Source organism: Myxocyprinus asiaticus, chromosome 29 (genome assembly GCF_019703515.2).
Source record: "Myxocyprinus asiaticus isolate MX2 ecotype Aquarium Trade chromosome 29, UBuf_Myxa_2, whole genome shotgun sequence".
In the NCBI taxonomy this organism is placed as follows: Eukaryota; Metazoa; Chordata; class Actinopteri; order Cypriniformes; family Catostomidae; genus Myxocyprinus; species Myxocyprinus asiaticus.
This window is the reverse complement of record NC_059372.1, coordinates 39960633-39974103: the sequence shown is the minus strand read 5'-3', so window position 1 is coordinate 39974103 and position 13471 is coordinate 39960633. Positions and strand designations below refer to the sequence as shown.

The 13471-nt window shown below is 37.9% G+C and overlaps 1 protein-coding gene across 1 annotated transcript in view; it reads left to right on the top strand.

Moving 5' to 3' along the window:
• LOC127419658 (dystrophin-like) overlaps window positions 1-13471 on the top strand; it is a 375384-nt gene that overhangs the window by 156062 nt on the left and 205851 nt on the right. Inside the window, exons 36-43 of the mRNA XM_051661226.1 lie at window positions 977-1105; window positions 2713-2883; window positions 3028-3201; window positions 3601-3729; window positions 4702-4713; window positions 4773-4952; window positions 6275-6447; window positions 8893-9043. Of these exons, the coding sequence (XP_051517186.1) occupies window positions 977-1105; window positions 2713-2883; window positions 3028-3201; window positions 3601-3729; window positions 4702-4713; window positions 4773-4952; window positions 6275-6447; window positions 8893-9043 (1119 nt within the window). The remainder of the gene's footprint in view (window positions 1-976; window positions 1106-2712; window positions 2884-3027; window positions 3202-3600; window positions 3730-4701; window positions 4714-4772; window positions 4953-6274; window positions 6448-8892; window positions 9044-13471) is intronic.

The following is a 13471-nucleotide window of genomic DNA, read 5'->3' as shown; positions in this document are numbered from 1 at the left end:
TGTGTTTGGGTGGCCAGCAGTGAATCTTCACCCGCGAATTTCACGACGTCAAATTAGGCTATCTGGTTGGACAACCGAATACATTTTTTACACTGTAAACTTAGCACAGATTAGGTGTACTGATGCAGACTTTAAATTAGGCACAGAGTGGCATAAATGTATTTAAACAGAAACCACAATCACAGGAAATGATCCCATTCGCTTTTAATCCATGGTCTGGTTTGCTCATGATGTACACCTCGCTCCAGGTTAACTTTTCACATTTGCATAATCCCAAATATTAAAGGCGCACTCAGTCATTTTTTCCTCATTAAGAAACGTTGTACTCCTAAAGAAATTTATTGCAATTTTGAAACATACATATATACTCATGATGACTCACATGAGATGAGGACTCAGTAACCTTTTAAATGCTGTTTCCCCTCATTGGGGCTGCCATGTTATGATCACATGACCAGCCGAATACTACTCGCTTAATGTCAGTAGCCATCCTGTTATTAGACACTTTCACTCATTGATTAAATTCATAATGGCTGGCTTTAAATAGTGATTTTCTGCAACAACATTTTTAACTGGAAGAAATTGTGTTTGAATGATGTTGCATCCACACCTCTAGGTGTCAGTGTAAGTCCAAAGTGACATGAACAAAAACTTACTGAGTGCACCTTTAAGGTTATGTAACATGAGATGACCATTTCTAAAAGCCAAAGTCTTGCTTTAGTCAAATGAAATAAAAACGCAAGGGTTTAAACAGGCTAGCCTTGCAATGCCATGTGAAAATGATGAAATCAGGTAAGAAATGCATGATTATTGCATAATAAGATTGTAATATTCAATATGATGATGATAATGAAATTATCCTACAATGTGATGAATATAAAAAAATAATAAATATAAAAATATATATTCAGTGTCTACTTGTTCTGTACATACAGATAATAGCTTATATCTTATACTGTGTGTGTGTGTGTTGTAGAATCACAGGCAGGAGGTGGAGATGTTTGATGAGAATTTGGCTCATATCAGCACGTGGCTCTATCAGACTGAAATCCGATTGGATGAGATGGAGAAGATGCCTACAGCCGAGAGAGACAGAATGATGAAGGTGACATCACACACACACACTTGTGTCATTTGTCTTTTGGCATCTAATGCAATATACTGTACATTTTTTTATAGTGAGACTGCACAGGGATGAGACAGGGATGAATGGATAGATTAACTAACTAGTTAGTTAGATGGTGAGTTGGAAGGATGGATGGATGATTGATAGTAGAAATGGATGATAGACAGACAGTCAGAAGGATGGCAGTTAGTTAGTTAATTAGTAATGTGTTAATAAATTGGTTACTAACACGCACACACCCCTGTTAACAACAGTCATCTACATTTCTATAAATAGAAGAGAGAAAGGGAGATTAACTAGATAGTAGTTGGGTGGCTGGATGATAGATCGATGGATGGGTGGATGGATGGATGGATGGATGGGTGGAAAGACAGACAGACAGATAGATAGTTATCCAACCATCTAGTTAGTTAGTTAGTCAGCTAGTTGTTGACAAGTTAACGCACACACATCTGTTAAAAACATACATCTACATATCTATAGATAGGAGAGAGAAAGAGAGATTAACTAACCAAATAGTTAGTTCATTATTTAGTTAACTAGTTAGTTGGGTTTATGGATGATGGATAGTAGAAAGGGACGGACAGACAGACTGATTGATTGATTGATTGATTGATTTCCACCCTGTTTTTTGCCCTCTGTCTGAAATGCTCAGTTTTGGCCTAAGTATTGCCACGCCTTGCTTAAATGCACACACCAGTGATGCGATGATATCTCTTTTAATTTTTAATGTAATTATTTTTAATTTTTATTTAATGATATCTCTTTGACCCTGTTTACAACTGGCATTACCATGCATCTCAGATGCGTCTCTGGTGACAACTTGTGTTGGGATTTCAAGGGGGGGTTCTCTGATTTCATGATGACATTCATCAATCACTACATCATTGTGTTACTGCATTATAAGTGAACAAAACCGGCACACTGTTTCTCCCAGATGCAGTTGAAATGTAATTTAAGCACAAACGCTACATTTCAAGCAAGAATTATCCATTATTTTAGTGGAGTACCAGTGTTAGCTGAGCTTCAGATGTGTGTGCTTCTCATCTGTGTCTCTGCATGTTGATATCAGACACACTGATGAAGATCCATGAAGTTCTCGTGCTTGCATATATATTTGCTTTTTCAAATGTTCTGATCGGACAGTTATTTCCTTTTAAAGTCGCTCGTAACCGGCAAATTTAAATGCTTGTATTAGCACAGTGGTTGATTGACAGGTGGAGGGTGGTGCTTCACTGCTGTCCGGGACACATTTAGGACAGATTAGTGTTTCACATGAGTGTTTTTTAATAGTCAACTAGCTTGTGCAGAACAAGTACTCAATTAGTAGATTACTTGTGCATATCCCTAACAGTTAACAACCGACATCTACATATCTATAAATGAGAGAGAGAGACAGACAGACAGTTTTTATAAGAGTTATTACATTTTTATGAAAGATGACATTTTGATGAAAACAAACATTATTTTTCCTTAAAATAACATGCACCAATGAATTGTGCACAACAAAAAGCAGAGACATTTATTAAGGAAGTAGATAATAAATTTTGATTCCATGATGTCTTTTAATCCTTTCTCTATCATAGGCTGTTTTGTGCGAGTTGGATGGTATGAGTGTGCGTGTGGACAGCGCTCGTGATCAGGCAGTAATATTAATGACCAGTAGGGGGCCTGCGTGCAGAGAGCTAGTGGAACCCAAACTGGCTGACGTCAACCGCAGCTTCCACAAGGTGGCGCAGCACATCAGCTCTGCTCAGGTAAATTACAAGTGCAAAATGATCTCCTATCATATCTCAGCTGAACTCTGGCGCTGTTTAGGTATACTTCAGATTTTCAGCTGTCTCAATGAAAAAACATTCAGTATCAAGTGCTGTGTGTGTGTGTGTGTGTGTTGTGTACAGGTGTCGGCCGGTCTCGAGGTCAAACAGGAGGCAGTATGTCCACAGCAGGAAGTGTCAGATGAGTGGTCTGCTCCTCATGTATCCGCTCAGCTACAGCTATTTGAATCTGACCTACAAGCTGCTCTCGAAGCACTGGAGCAACAGGGCCATACACACATACCTGATGATGAGAGGGTACACACACACACACACACACGTTAACAACAGACATTTACATAAGCACATACTAGAACTATTTGGACACTTCAATCACTCTTAAAAATATATGAATGTGCATTACCAAACAAAGTGGCTTTTATTTCAAAGAAAATAGCACAAATATAATTTTCAAGCAAGACATTTAAGAAAATAGAAGTGTTTTTTTTTTTTTTTTTATAGGTAAAACAATATACATAGTGCTTTTGGCACTTTCTGGTTGTCAAACATTAGTGGCATAATTAATGTGGACATGCAATTAAATTCATTTATTTTAAATGGTGTGTGTGTGACTTTAAGTATTCTAAAAAGTATACATAATTTTAGGGACCACTGTATGTTTGCTAAAGGCTGAATTTGTATGTATGTGTGTTTTAGTTGGATGAGGAGAAAGCTCATATTGAGGAGGTGTTGAGAAGAGGAGAGGAGATGCTGATGTCTGTTCCTGATGAGAAAAGAAGGGAAGACCTCTGCAGGAGACTCATTTTGCTCCAAACACGCTACAAGGTTATTTTATACATTCTTAACATATTGTGGCTTTGTAGAAGCATCAGTAATATGTAACTTTTCCAACAATGTTTCAACCCCTTAAGCTGCTAATTTTTTGGAGCTAAAATACTGACATTATAACGAATCCTGTTTATACATGACCTGAAATACAATTTATATGTGTGTAAGCGTCTGTTTAAAGGGATAGTTCACCCAAAAAGAAAAATTCTCTCATCTTTTACTCACCCTCATGCCATCCCAGACGTATAAGCCTTTTTTTCTTTTGCTGAACACAAACAAATTTTTTAGAAGAATATTTCAGCTCTGTAGGTCCATACAATGCAAGTGAATGGTGGCCAGAACTTTGAAGCTCCAAAAATCACATAAAAGCAGAACAAAAGTGATCCATAAGACTCCAGTGGTTAAATCCATGTCTTCAGAAGTGATATGATAAGTGTGGGTAAGAAACAGATCAATATTTAAGTCATTTTTTACTATAAATTCTCCTCCCTGCCCAGTAGGTGGTGATATGCACAAATAATGTGAATCACCAAAAACAAAAGAAGAAGAATGTGAAAGTTAACATTTATAGAAAAAAAAGAAAAGGACTTAAATATTGATCTGTTTCTCACCCACATTAATCATATCACTTCTTAAGATCTATATATATATATATATATATATATATATATATATATATATATATATATATATATATATATATATTTAACCACTGGATTCTTACGGATTACTGTTATGCTGCCTTTATGTGCTTTTTGGAGCATCGAAGTTCTGGTCACCATTCACTTGCATTGAATGGACCTTCAGAGCTGAGATATTCTTCTAAAAATCTTTGATTGTGTTCAGCAGAAGAAAGTCATCAAGTTATCAAACACATCTGGGATGGTGTGAGGGTGAGTAAATGATGAGAGAATTTTCATTTTTCTGTGAAATTTTTCTTATTTTCTTATATTTTCTTTCTCTCTGCAGGAGCTGCATATTGTCAGAACTCAACCAGTTGCGTTGAAGTTGCCATTGACTCAACAACATCATCTCCACAGAGAGTAGACTCATCCCTCTCTCCTCCGGATGAGATGAGTGCTTCTCTCTCTCCGTCTGACTATCTCCTGGACATTAATAAAGTTTTATTGGCCATGGCTGACAACGAGCTGCTTCTGAACTCCTCAGAGCTGAGCGGAGGGCTGTTTGAAGATTTTTCCAGTCAGGAGGACATGCTGAAGGTTAGAGAGAGACACTTTGACACTGCTGTTTACACCATATTAGTATTCCACAGTCTTGAATATCTGTGTACTAGTAGCAGGGATTTGGAAAGTACTTTAAAGGAATATTTAAACCAAACTATGAAATTTCAACTATAAATAACTCCTTTAGTGTTCCACTGAAGAAAGTCATACTGTATGCAGAAGACATGAGGGTGAGTAAACAATAGATTTGAAAAGAAACGTTACTATGGGGATATGTGTAGATGCTCTGGAGAGTGGTCTTGACCTTCGGCCTCCATGTTCCAGTCAAAAAACCTTCTCATAAGTGAATATTAGCGGTGTAGAGTAGTTTTCAACAATGCACTGCAAACTAACATTCAGGTGTGGCTCCATTCGGGCATGGCATATCCACTTGTCACGATACAGTTTATTCCCTGTGGATACAATTTTCTTGTTGAATATTCTGTTTCACTCTGAAATGTGTCACACTGTTAACCCTAATGTTGTCATTACTGGAAAAATTAAGTTTTCTTAATTAAACATTACTTGAAATGTCAAGTTTTGGGCTCATAACTCAAATATATATTTTCATTGAACTTGTTTTTTCTTAAAAAAATTAGTAGACTTAAGATTTTAAGTGTTAACTGAAACTATTGAGTACAAAATCAATGCTATTGGGAATACCCACAATGCTTTGCGCTTGAAAGATCACCTTGATACTCCATCGGTACAAGCAACAAACCGACAGCTGGATGTAGCAGAGTGCAGGGGTCTCAAAACACCTTTCTTTAAAGTTTAAAACTACTTTCAACTTGACACAGCGAAACGTGACACAACCACAGTGAGACGCTCAAAGCGTCATTTGATGCATGTTTATAGGCGAAACGCAAGAACGCGTCCTGTGAGAACAGCCCAAGTCCACAGACTGACAAACTCAATTGCAAAATTGATCCCTATGAACTTTAGACCAGTGATAGACTTATGTTCATTGATATGGAAATAAACCAAACAATATATTGACTTCTAAAGCCACTTTTTGTATCATCTAATCAATACTTTACTCGTCTGCCACAATGATGTCTTTTAATTATTTGAATTATTATATTTATTTCATCGAGCATAATTATTTTATTATGTATTGAATTATCTTTATTTGGGGGCCTATTTTGGAAAGTATTGATGTGCGATTAATTGCAGTTTAATTGATTAATTAATTGGCATACCATGCAATTAATTAAAGTCAATTTTATTTTATTAAATTCTATTAAATTTAATCAATTGACAGCCATAGAGTGGGCATTGCAAGTTTTGTATGAACTTTTCTGTATCTTTATTTCTAGAGTATAAAGGAGAGTTTGGAGCGACTGGCCGAGCAGGTTGAGGTGATTAATGAGCGTCAACCTGACGTGATTCCTGAAGCTTCCAGTCAAGAAATGGCCCAGCTATCCGATGCCCTGACACAACTGAACTCAGAGTGGGATAGAGTCAACCGCATGTACAACCAGAGAAAAGGGTGAGACATTTACACAACAGTCTATGTTTTCCCACAATTCCAAAAATTGTAAAAATGTCATTCTTTTTTTTTTTTTTTTTTTTTTTTTTTTTTTTTTGGGGGGGGGGGGGGTTTCCCTTTTCTCCCAATTTGGAATGCCCAATTCCCAATGCGCTCTAAGTCCTCGTGGTCGCATAGTGATTCGCTTCAGTCCGGGTGGCGGAGGACGAATCCCAGTTGCCTCCGCGTCTGAGACTGTCAACCCGCGCATCTTATCACGTGGCTTGTTGAGCGCGTTGCCACGGAGACATAGCGCGTGTGGAGGCTTCACGCCATCCACCGCGGCAACCACGCTCAATTCACCACGCGCCCCACCGAGAACAAACCACATTATAGCGACCACGAGGAGGTTACCCCATGTGACTCTACCCTCCCTAGCAACCGGGCCAATTTGGTTGCTTAGGAGACCTGGCTGGAGTCACTCAGTAAAAATGTCATTCTTAAAATTGCACACAAAAAAAAAAAAATAAAAAAAAAATAAAGTTCATCGTGTTAACTATGGACATGTTTCACTAACGTTTGACAACCAGAAAGTGTCCAAATTATTTTTTTGTCTTCATTTTGAACAGTTCATGAGTTGTTTTATTTTAAAAAAATCTTTCTATTTATTTATTTTTTGCTTAAATGTGTGCTTGTCGAGCTATCTTTAAAATAAATGGCACTTGATATTTTTTTTTATTATTACTTTATTATTTTATTTTTATTTTAAGTTTTACGCTTTTTCTCCCCAATTTGGAATGCCCAATTCCCAATGCGCTCTAAGTCCTCGTGGTGGCGTAGTGACACGCCTCAATCCGGGTGGCGGAGGACGAATCTCAGTTGCCTCCACGTCTGAGACCATCAATCCGCATATCTTATCACGTGGCTTGTTGAGCGCGTTACCGCGGAGACGTAGCACGTGTGGAGGCTTCATGCTATTCTCCGTGGCATCAACGCACAACTCACCACGCGCCCCACCGAGAGCGAGAACCACATTATAGCGACCACGAGGAAGTTACCCCATGTGATTCTGCCCTCCTTTGCAACCGGGCCAATTTGGTTTCTTAGGAGACATGGCTGGAGTCACTCAGCACGCCCTGAATTCGAACTCGTGACTCCAGGGGTGGTAGTCAGCGTCTTTACTCACTGATCTACCCAGGCCCCTATTTAATTATTTTTATATTAATAATATTTAATTCAATGACATTCATATATAAGTGTTAATTTAGTGTCCAGATACTTTTAGGGTGTGTGTGTTAAACTGAAACGATCAGTTGATAATGTAAAATAAAAAAGAGTTAAAGATGGATCAAAATCAAGTGAGCAAAAAGGTGAGAGAGGGTGTCTTAGCCCATTATACACTGCAACAAAATAAGTTTTTTATATAAATATCTAATAACAATTGTATTTTTTTGCAGGGATTTATTTATTTATTTATTTTTAAACTTAATAGAAAGTATTTTTAATAGAAAATACCAAGTACCATTTAGTGAAGGTCATTTAGTGGTATTTTTAGTGGTCTTTCCCTTAATATCTATAGTGGCTATGGCATGAAATATGTGCTGATTATTTTTCTATAGAAAAAATGATTTGAAGTCCTGGAATATTATAAATGTATGAGATATATATTTTTTCATGACAATTATACATCTATATTTCTTAACTAAAAATGTATTTAAGGATTTTTATACATCATGATAGTATTTGTTGAAATGAATGTAATTCATGCTGATTTAACAAAATACTAAAAATTATCATAGTGTCCACAGAGGAATATTTTTTATTACTTTATTACACTATTGAGAATCTAATGAAAATAATCAATGAGAAAAGTAAAACATCCATACACATTACTGTACATTTTAAACATGCTTCATTTTCTTCATTTTTCTTTTGATTTTGGAATAAATTGTGTCCCAGCTGAAATTCACACACCAACTCTTAAGTTATTAATATGTCATGCTTTCACCATGAGCAGGATTTCATAACAAATTTCATAATAATTTCTATCACAAGTCTGTTGGATAGGGAAAAAATCTGCCTGTTTTCCACGTTGTTACATGTAACATGCCACAGAGAGAAATGTGACCCAGTTTTGTATAGGACTCGCTGACATGAAGAAGTTTGGCTCAAGAGTGGAATATCTGCTATTCAGTGACAGAGTTCCGTACTGGAAACACCAGCATGAACATCCTGCTTTGTTTATGTTGGTTCTTGACGTGCTATTTTTTAATTGGTATACATAAAAATGCACTAGATGGATATCTGTGACAGTTGTAGTGTGTCTCAAAACCTCTGCATTTTATCCATTCCATTTCACTGAGTATAACTTTTTTTGAGAAATGAGTAATGAGTAATTGAGTAATGTGAGGATATCTTGATTATGGGTCCTGTTATGATGTGTGTGATGTGTGTCTGTGTTTGCAGGTGTTTTGATCAAGCTGTGGAGGAGTGGAGGCAGTTTCACTGTGACATGAACGATCTTTCACAATGGCTGAGTGAGACGGAACAGATCCTGGCCGACGGAATCGGACCAGAAGGAGAACTGGACCTGGAACGGGCCCGTGCACATCAACAGGTCAGACACAGGGTCGGGGTTCACAGATAGATGGCAGCAGCCGAAAAATCTGATGGCCTGCTATGACTCAAAGCTGATACCGCGTACTTTCAAAGTATGTACTGTATTTGATGAAGGATGCACTTATCTGCCGGCAAAACAGAACATTCTTTTAGGTATGCATGCAGTAGTATGAAGAGAGTTTGGACATACTTCATCCGGGTATGTGGGTATTGACCCGTGACACGAAGATATGACGTAATAAAACCAACCTTGAAAACTATCTGCTTTGGTTTTGTTAAGGAAGCACCAGTTAAGCATTAGGAACAATTATCTTGGTATACAATATATAGCACTTAAAGTTGAGGCTGTGGGTGGTTTGGCCTAGTGAGAAAAGATCAGGGCTGACAAACAGAAAAGTTTAAACCCAGTTGAAATGTTCTCTATCACAATGTTCCATAAATAATGTTTGGTTGCAACATATACAATATACTAATGAAATAAATCATGCAATATACATTTTTATGGGAAAGTGATAAAAAAATAAAAATAAAAAATAAGTATTTGTAAGGGAGAAGTAATTACGTTTTTTTTTTATTAACATAAAACAATGTTAAAAATAAAGGTTGAGCTACTGTATCACATATTTGAAGATTAATTTCAGTTAAACATTCATATACATTGATTACAGTGAAACAAATAAAAAATAAGTGCATAAAAATATAAGAATAAAACAAATCACGATCAAATAGTAGGCTTGCCTTTTTCACGATCAATAATCAGAACATTTTCCTGATTATTCTCTCTCTCTCTCTCTCTCTCTCTCATATATATAAATATATATATCAGGATTTTTTCAGATAATAATTAGGGCTACCCATTGAACAATAGTCTTTTTTTTCCTTTTCAGACATTTTTCAATTTCCATTTTTCAGCACAATTTGGTAAAACCTCATGGTTAATTAAAGCAGGTTGCACACAGCATCTGTAGGATGACATGATGCGTTCTAAATTTAGAAACAATTATTTTCTACAAAGGTACGCACACCGCCAAAGCTCAGCGTCAAAATTCTGAAGTCACGGAGCTCCAAGTTGTCCATTAAATTCGACCCAAATCATTATCAAAGGACAAAGATTATTTACTCCAGCCATCACTGGATGATATATTGTGTATATGTATGTTTCATACAGCCAAATTTCAGGGTGCGTTTAACAGAGGAGGACTCAAATGTAGAGGGAAACGTGAACAGACTAAACAGCAGACTCCTGGGGCACTTCACGGGAATAGTGACGTCGCACAAAGCCGAGCGGACTCTGGACTCAATCTCCCAAGATGCCGCCACCACCCTGTCAGGTGGAAAAATGGTGTCTGAGAGGTGGAGTTGCTCGGTTTCAAAAGAGCGAGATAAGGCTTCAGGCTTAACGTTCTTGGAACAATGGGCGATACGAGATATTAAAATCAAACCTGCCAAAGAAAAGTGCCCAGCGAGCCTGCCTGGAATTAAGACATTTCACGGTGCGGATGTATTCAAGGTTCTTGCAATCAGTTCAAACAACAAAAGGGACCCCCGAACCCTCCAACCAATAGCACCACTCCCCCAACTCCAACCTGACAGCAAGTAACTCCCTATTTTCGATGTTGGAATTCCATTCCACTGGGGACAGACAGTGAGAAAAGAATGTGCAAGGATGCATTTTCTCATCCAACTGAGATCTCTGGGACAAAATGGCCCCTACCCCTACCTCCGATAGCTTTATTTATAAGACACAGAGTAAAACTGGTGATGAGAGTCAATGATAAATAATCCTGGCACAGACTGCAGAGTGCAACTGATGATGGCTGGGTGACACCGGGTGATGAGAAAGAGTGGACTGGCAAATGACAAGAGTAATTCACAGTGGTGAGTGTAAGTCCAATGACAGATAAATCCAAACAGGCAATAATCCAACTAGGAGCAGAACTGGATAAGAGAAAACAAAACAAAACAATAAGACCGACAGGCAAGGCTGCAGACACAGGAAACACTGAACAATCTGGTGATGAACGAGACACACGAGGGAGAATAAATAGGGAGAGGAAATGAGGAACAGGTGAGAGTGATTACCTCGTGAGCAGTGCGTATGAGCATTTCACACCGGCCACGAGGCAGAGGTAAACACAAGCAGGAGATGAAAACACACAGCCAGAAAGGAAAAAAAACAGACAGACCCACCGAGATCATGACACCGATACTATGTATTTTCAGTTTGATATTTTGTGGTTTGACAGCTTGAATAAAAGACCTATTCATGGCTACATACAGAAAAATTGCATAATAAATGTTGCCATTTCTAATCGTTCAGTTTGCGCAGTTAAACCAGTTTCATCCACTAACCTGCAAACAAATCAACGTCACTTTGTTCATTCTTGAAGAAGTACCTTTGTAACATTGGATTGCCATCTGGTGCCACAAACAAAAAAAAAAAATATCCAGTGAGGGGCAGTTCTGCAGATGGAAACTCCTCATTGTCGAGAGAGGTCAACAGAGAATGGCCAGACTGGTTTGAACTGACAAAGTCTACGGTAACTCAGATAACCACCCTGCACAATTGTGGTGAGAAGAATAGCATCTCAGAATGACCTACACAATAATGGGCAGGTGGTTTTAATGTTGTGGCTGATCAGTGTATATATGCTGTAATGAGAAATGCTGACAGATGTGCAGTGTGAACTGTGTCAGTATGTCATACTGTGAGCAGGAATTGCAGAATAACTAGTGGAAATATCACAATCAATAACCATGAATGTTAATGGAGATCAGAGATCATTCTGTCAGATCGGTGATAATTATGTTGATCTAATTAAGTCGTCATTTTTATTTGTATAGCGCTTTTCACAACACACATCATTTCAAAGCAGCTTTACAGGAAATCATGCATTAACAAAAAACAAAAAATTAAACTGAAATATCTATAATGTCTTACAGTGATCATTGTGTAGTTTGATTAAATATGATTGTAAAATGTGTATAGAAATTAAATAATAATTGTATTTAGAAACCCAGTGAGCAAGCTGAAGGCGACTGTGGCAAGGAACACAAAACTCCATAAGATGATGGTTAATGGAGGAAAATAACCTTGGGAGAAACCAGGCTCACTGTGGGGGCCAGTTACCCTCTGGCTAACATCATGACTATAATGCCAATATTAGTTATTTGTGTGCAGTGCAAGTCATGGATGTAAATTAAGTACGCGTTAAGGTCCAGTGTTTTAAGAATAAAAATATATACAGGTGCATCTCAATAAATTAGAATGTCGTGGAAAAGTTCATTTATTTCAGTAATTCAACTCAAATTGTGAAACTCGTGTATTAAATAAATTCAATGCACACAGACTGAAGTAGTTTAAGTCTTTGGTTCTTTTAATTGTGATGATTTTGGCTCACATTTAACAAAAACCCACCAATTCACTATCTCAAAAAATTAGAATACATCATAAGACCAATAAAAAAAACATTTTTAGTGAATTGTTGGCCTTCTGGAAAGTATGTTCATTTACTGTAACTGTACTCAATACTTGGTAGGGGCTCCTTTTGCTTTAATTACTGCCTCAATTCGGCGTGGCATGGAGGTGATCAGTTTGTGGCACTGCTGAGGTGGTATGGAAGCCCAGGTTTCTTTGACAGTGGCCTTCAGCTCATCTGCATTTTTTGGTCTCTTGTTTCTCATTTTCCTCTTGACAATACCCCATAGATTCTCTATGGGGTTCAGGTCTGGTGAGTTTGCTGGCCAGTCAAGCACACCAACACCATGGTCATTTAACCAACTTTTGGTGCTTTTGGCAGTGTGGGCAGGTGCCAAATCCTGCTGGAAAATGAAATCAGTATCTTTAAAAAGCTGGTCAGCAGAAGGAAGCATGAAGTGCTCCAAAATTTCTTGGTAAACGGGTGCAGTGACTTTGGTTTTCAAAAAACACAATGGACCAACACGAGCAGATGACATTGCACCCCAAATCATCATAGACTGTGGAAACTTAACACTGGACTTCAAGCAACTTGGGCTATGAGCTTCTCCACCCTTCCTCCAGACTCTAGGACCTTGGTTTCCAAATGAAATACAAAACTTGCTCTCATCTGAAAAGAGGACTTTGGAACACTGGGCAACAGTCCAGTTCTTCTTCCCCTTAGCCCAGGTAAGACGCCTCTGACGTTGTCTGTGGTTCAGGAGTGGCTTAACAAGAGGAATACGACAATTGTAGCCAAATTCCTTGACACGTCTGTGTGTGGTGGCTCTTGATGCCTTGACCCCAGCCTCAGTCCATTCCTTGTGAAGTTCACCCAAATTCTTGAATCGATTTTGCTTGACAATCCTCATAAGGCTGCGGTTCTCTTGGTTGGTTGTGCATCTTTTTCTTCCACACTTTTTCCTTCCACTCAACTTTCTGTTAACATGCTTGGATACAGCACTCTGT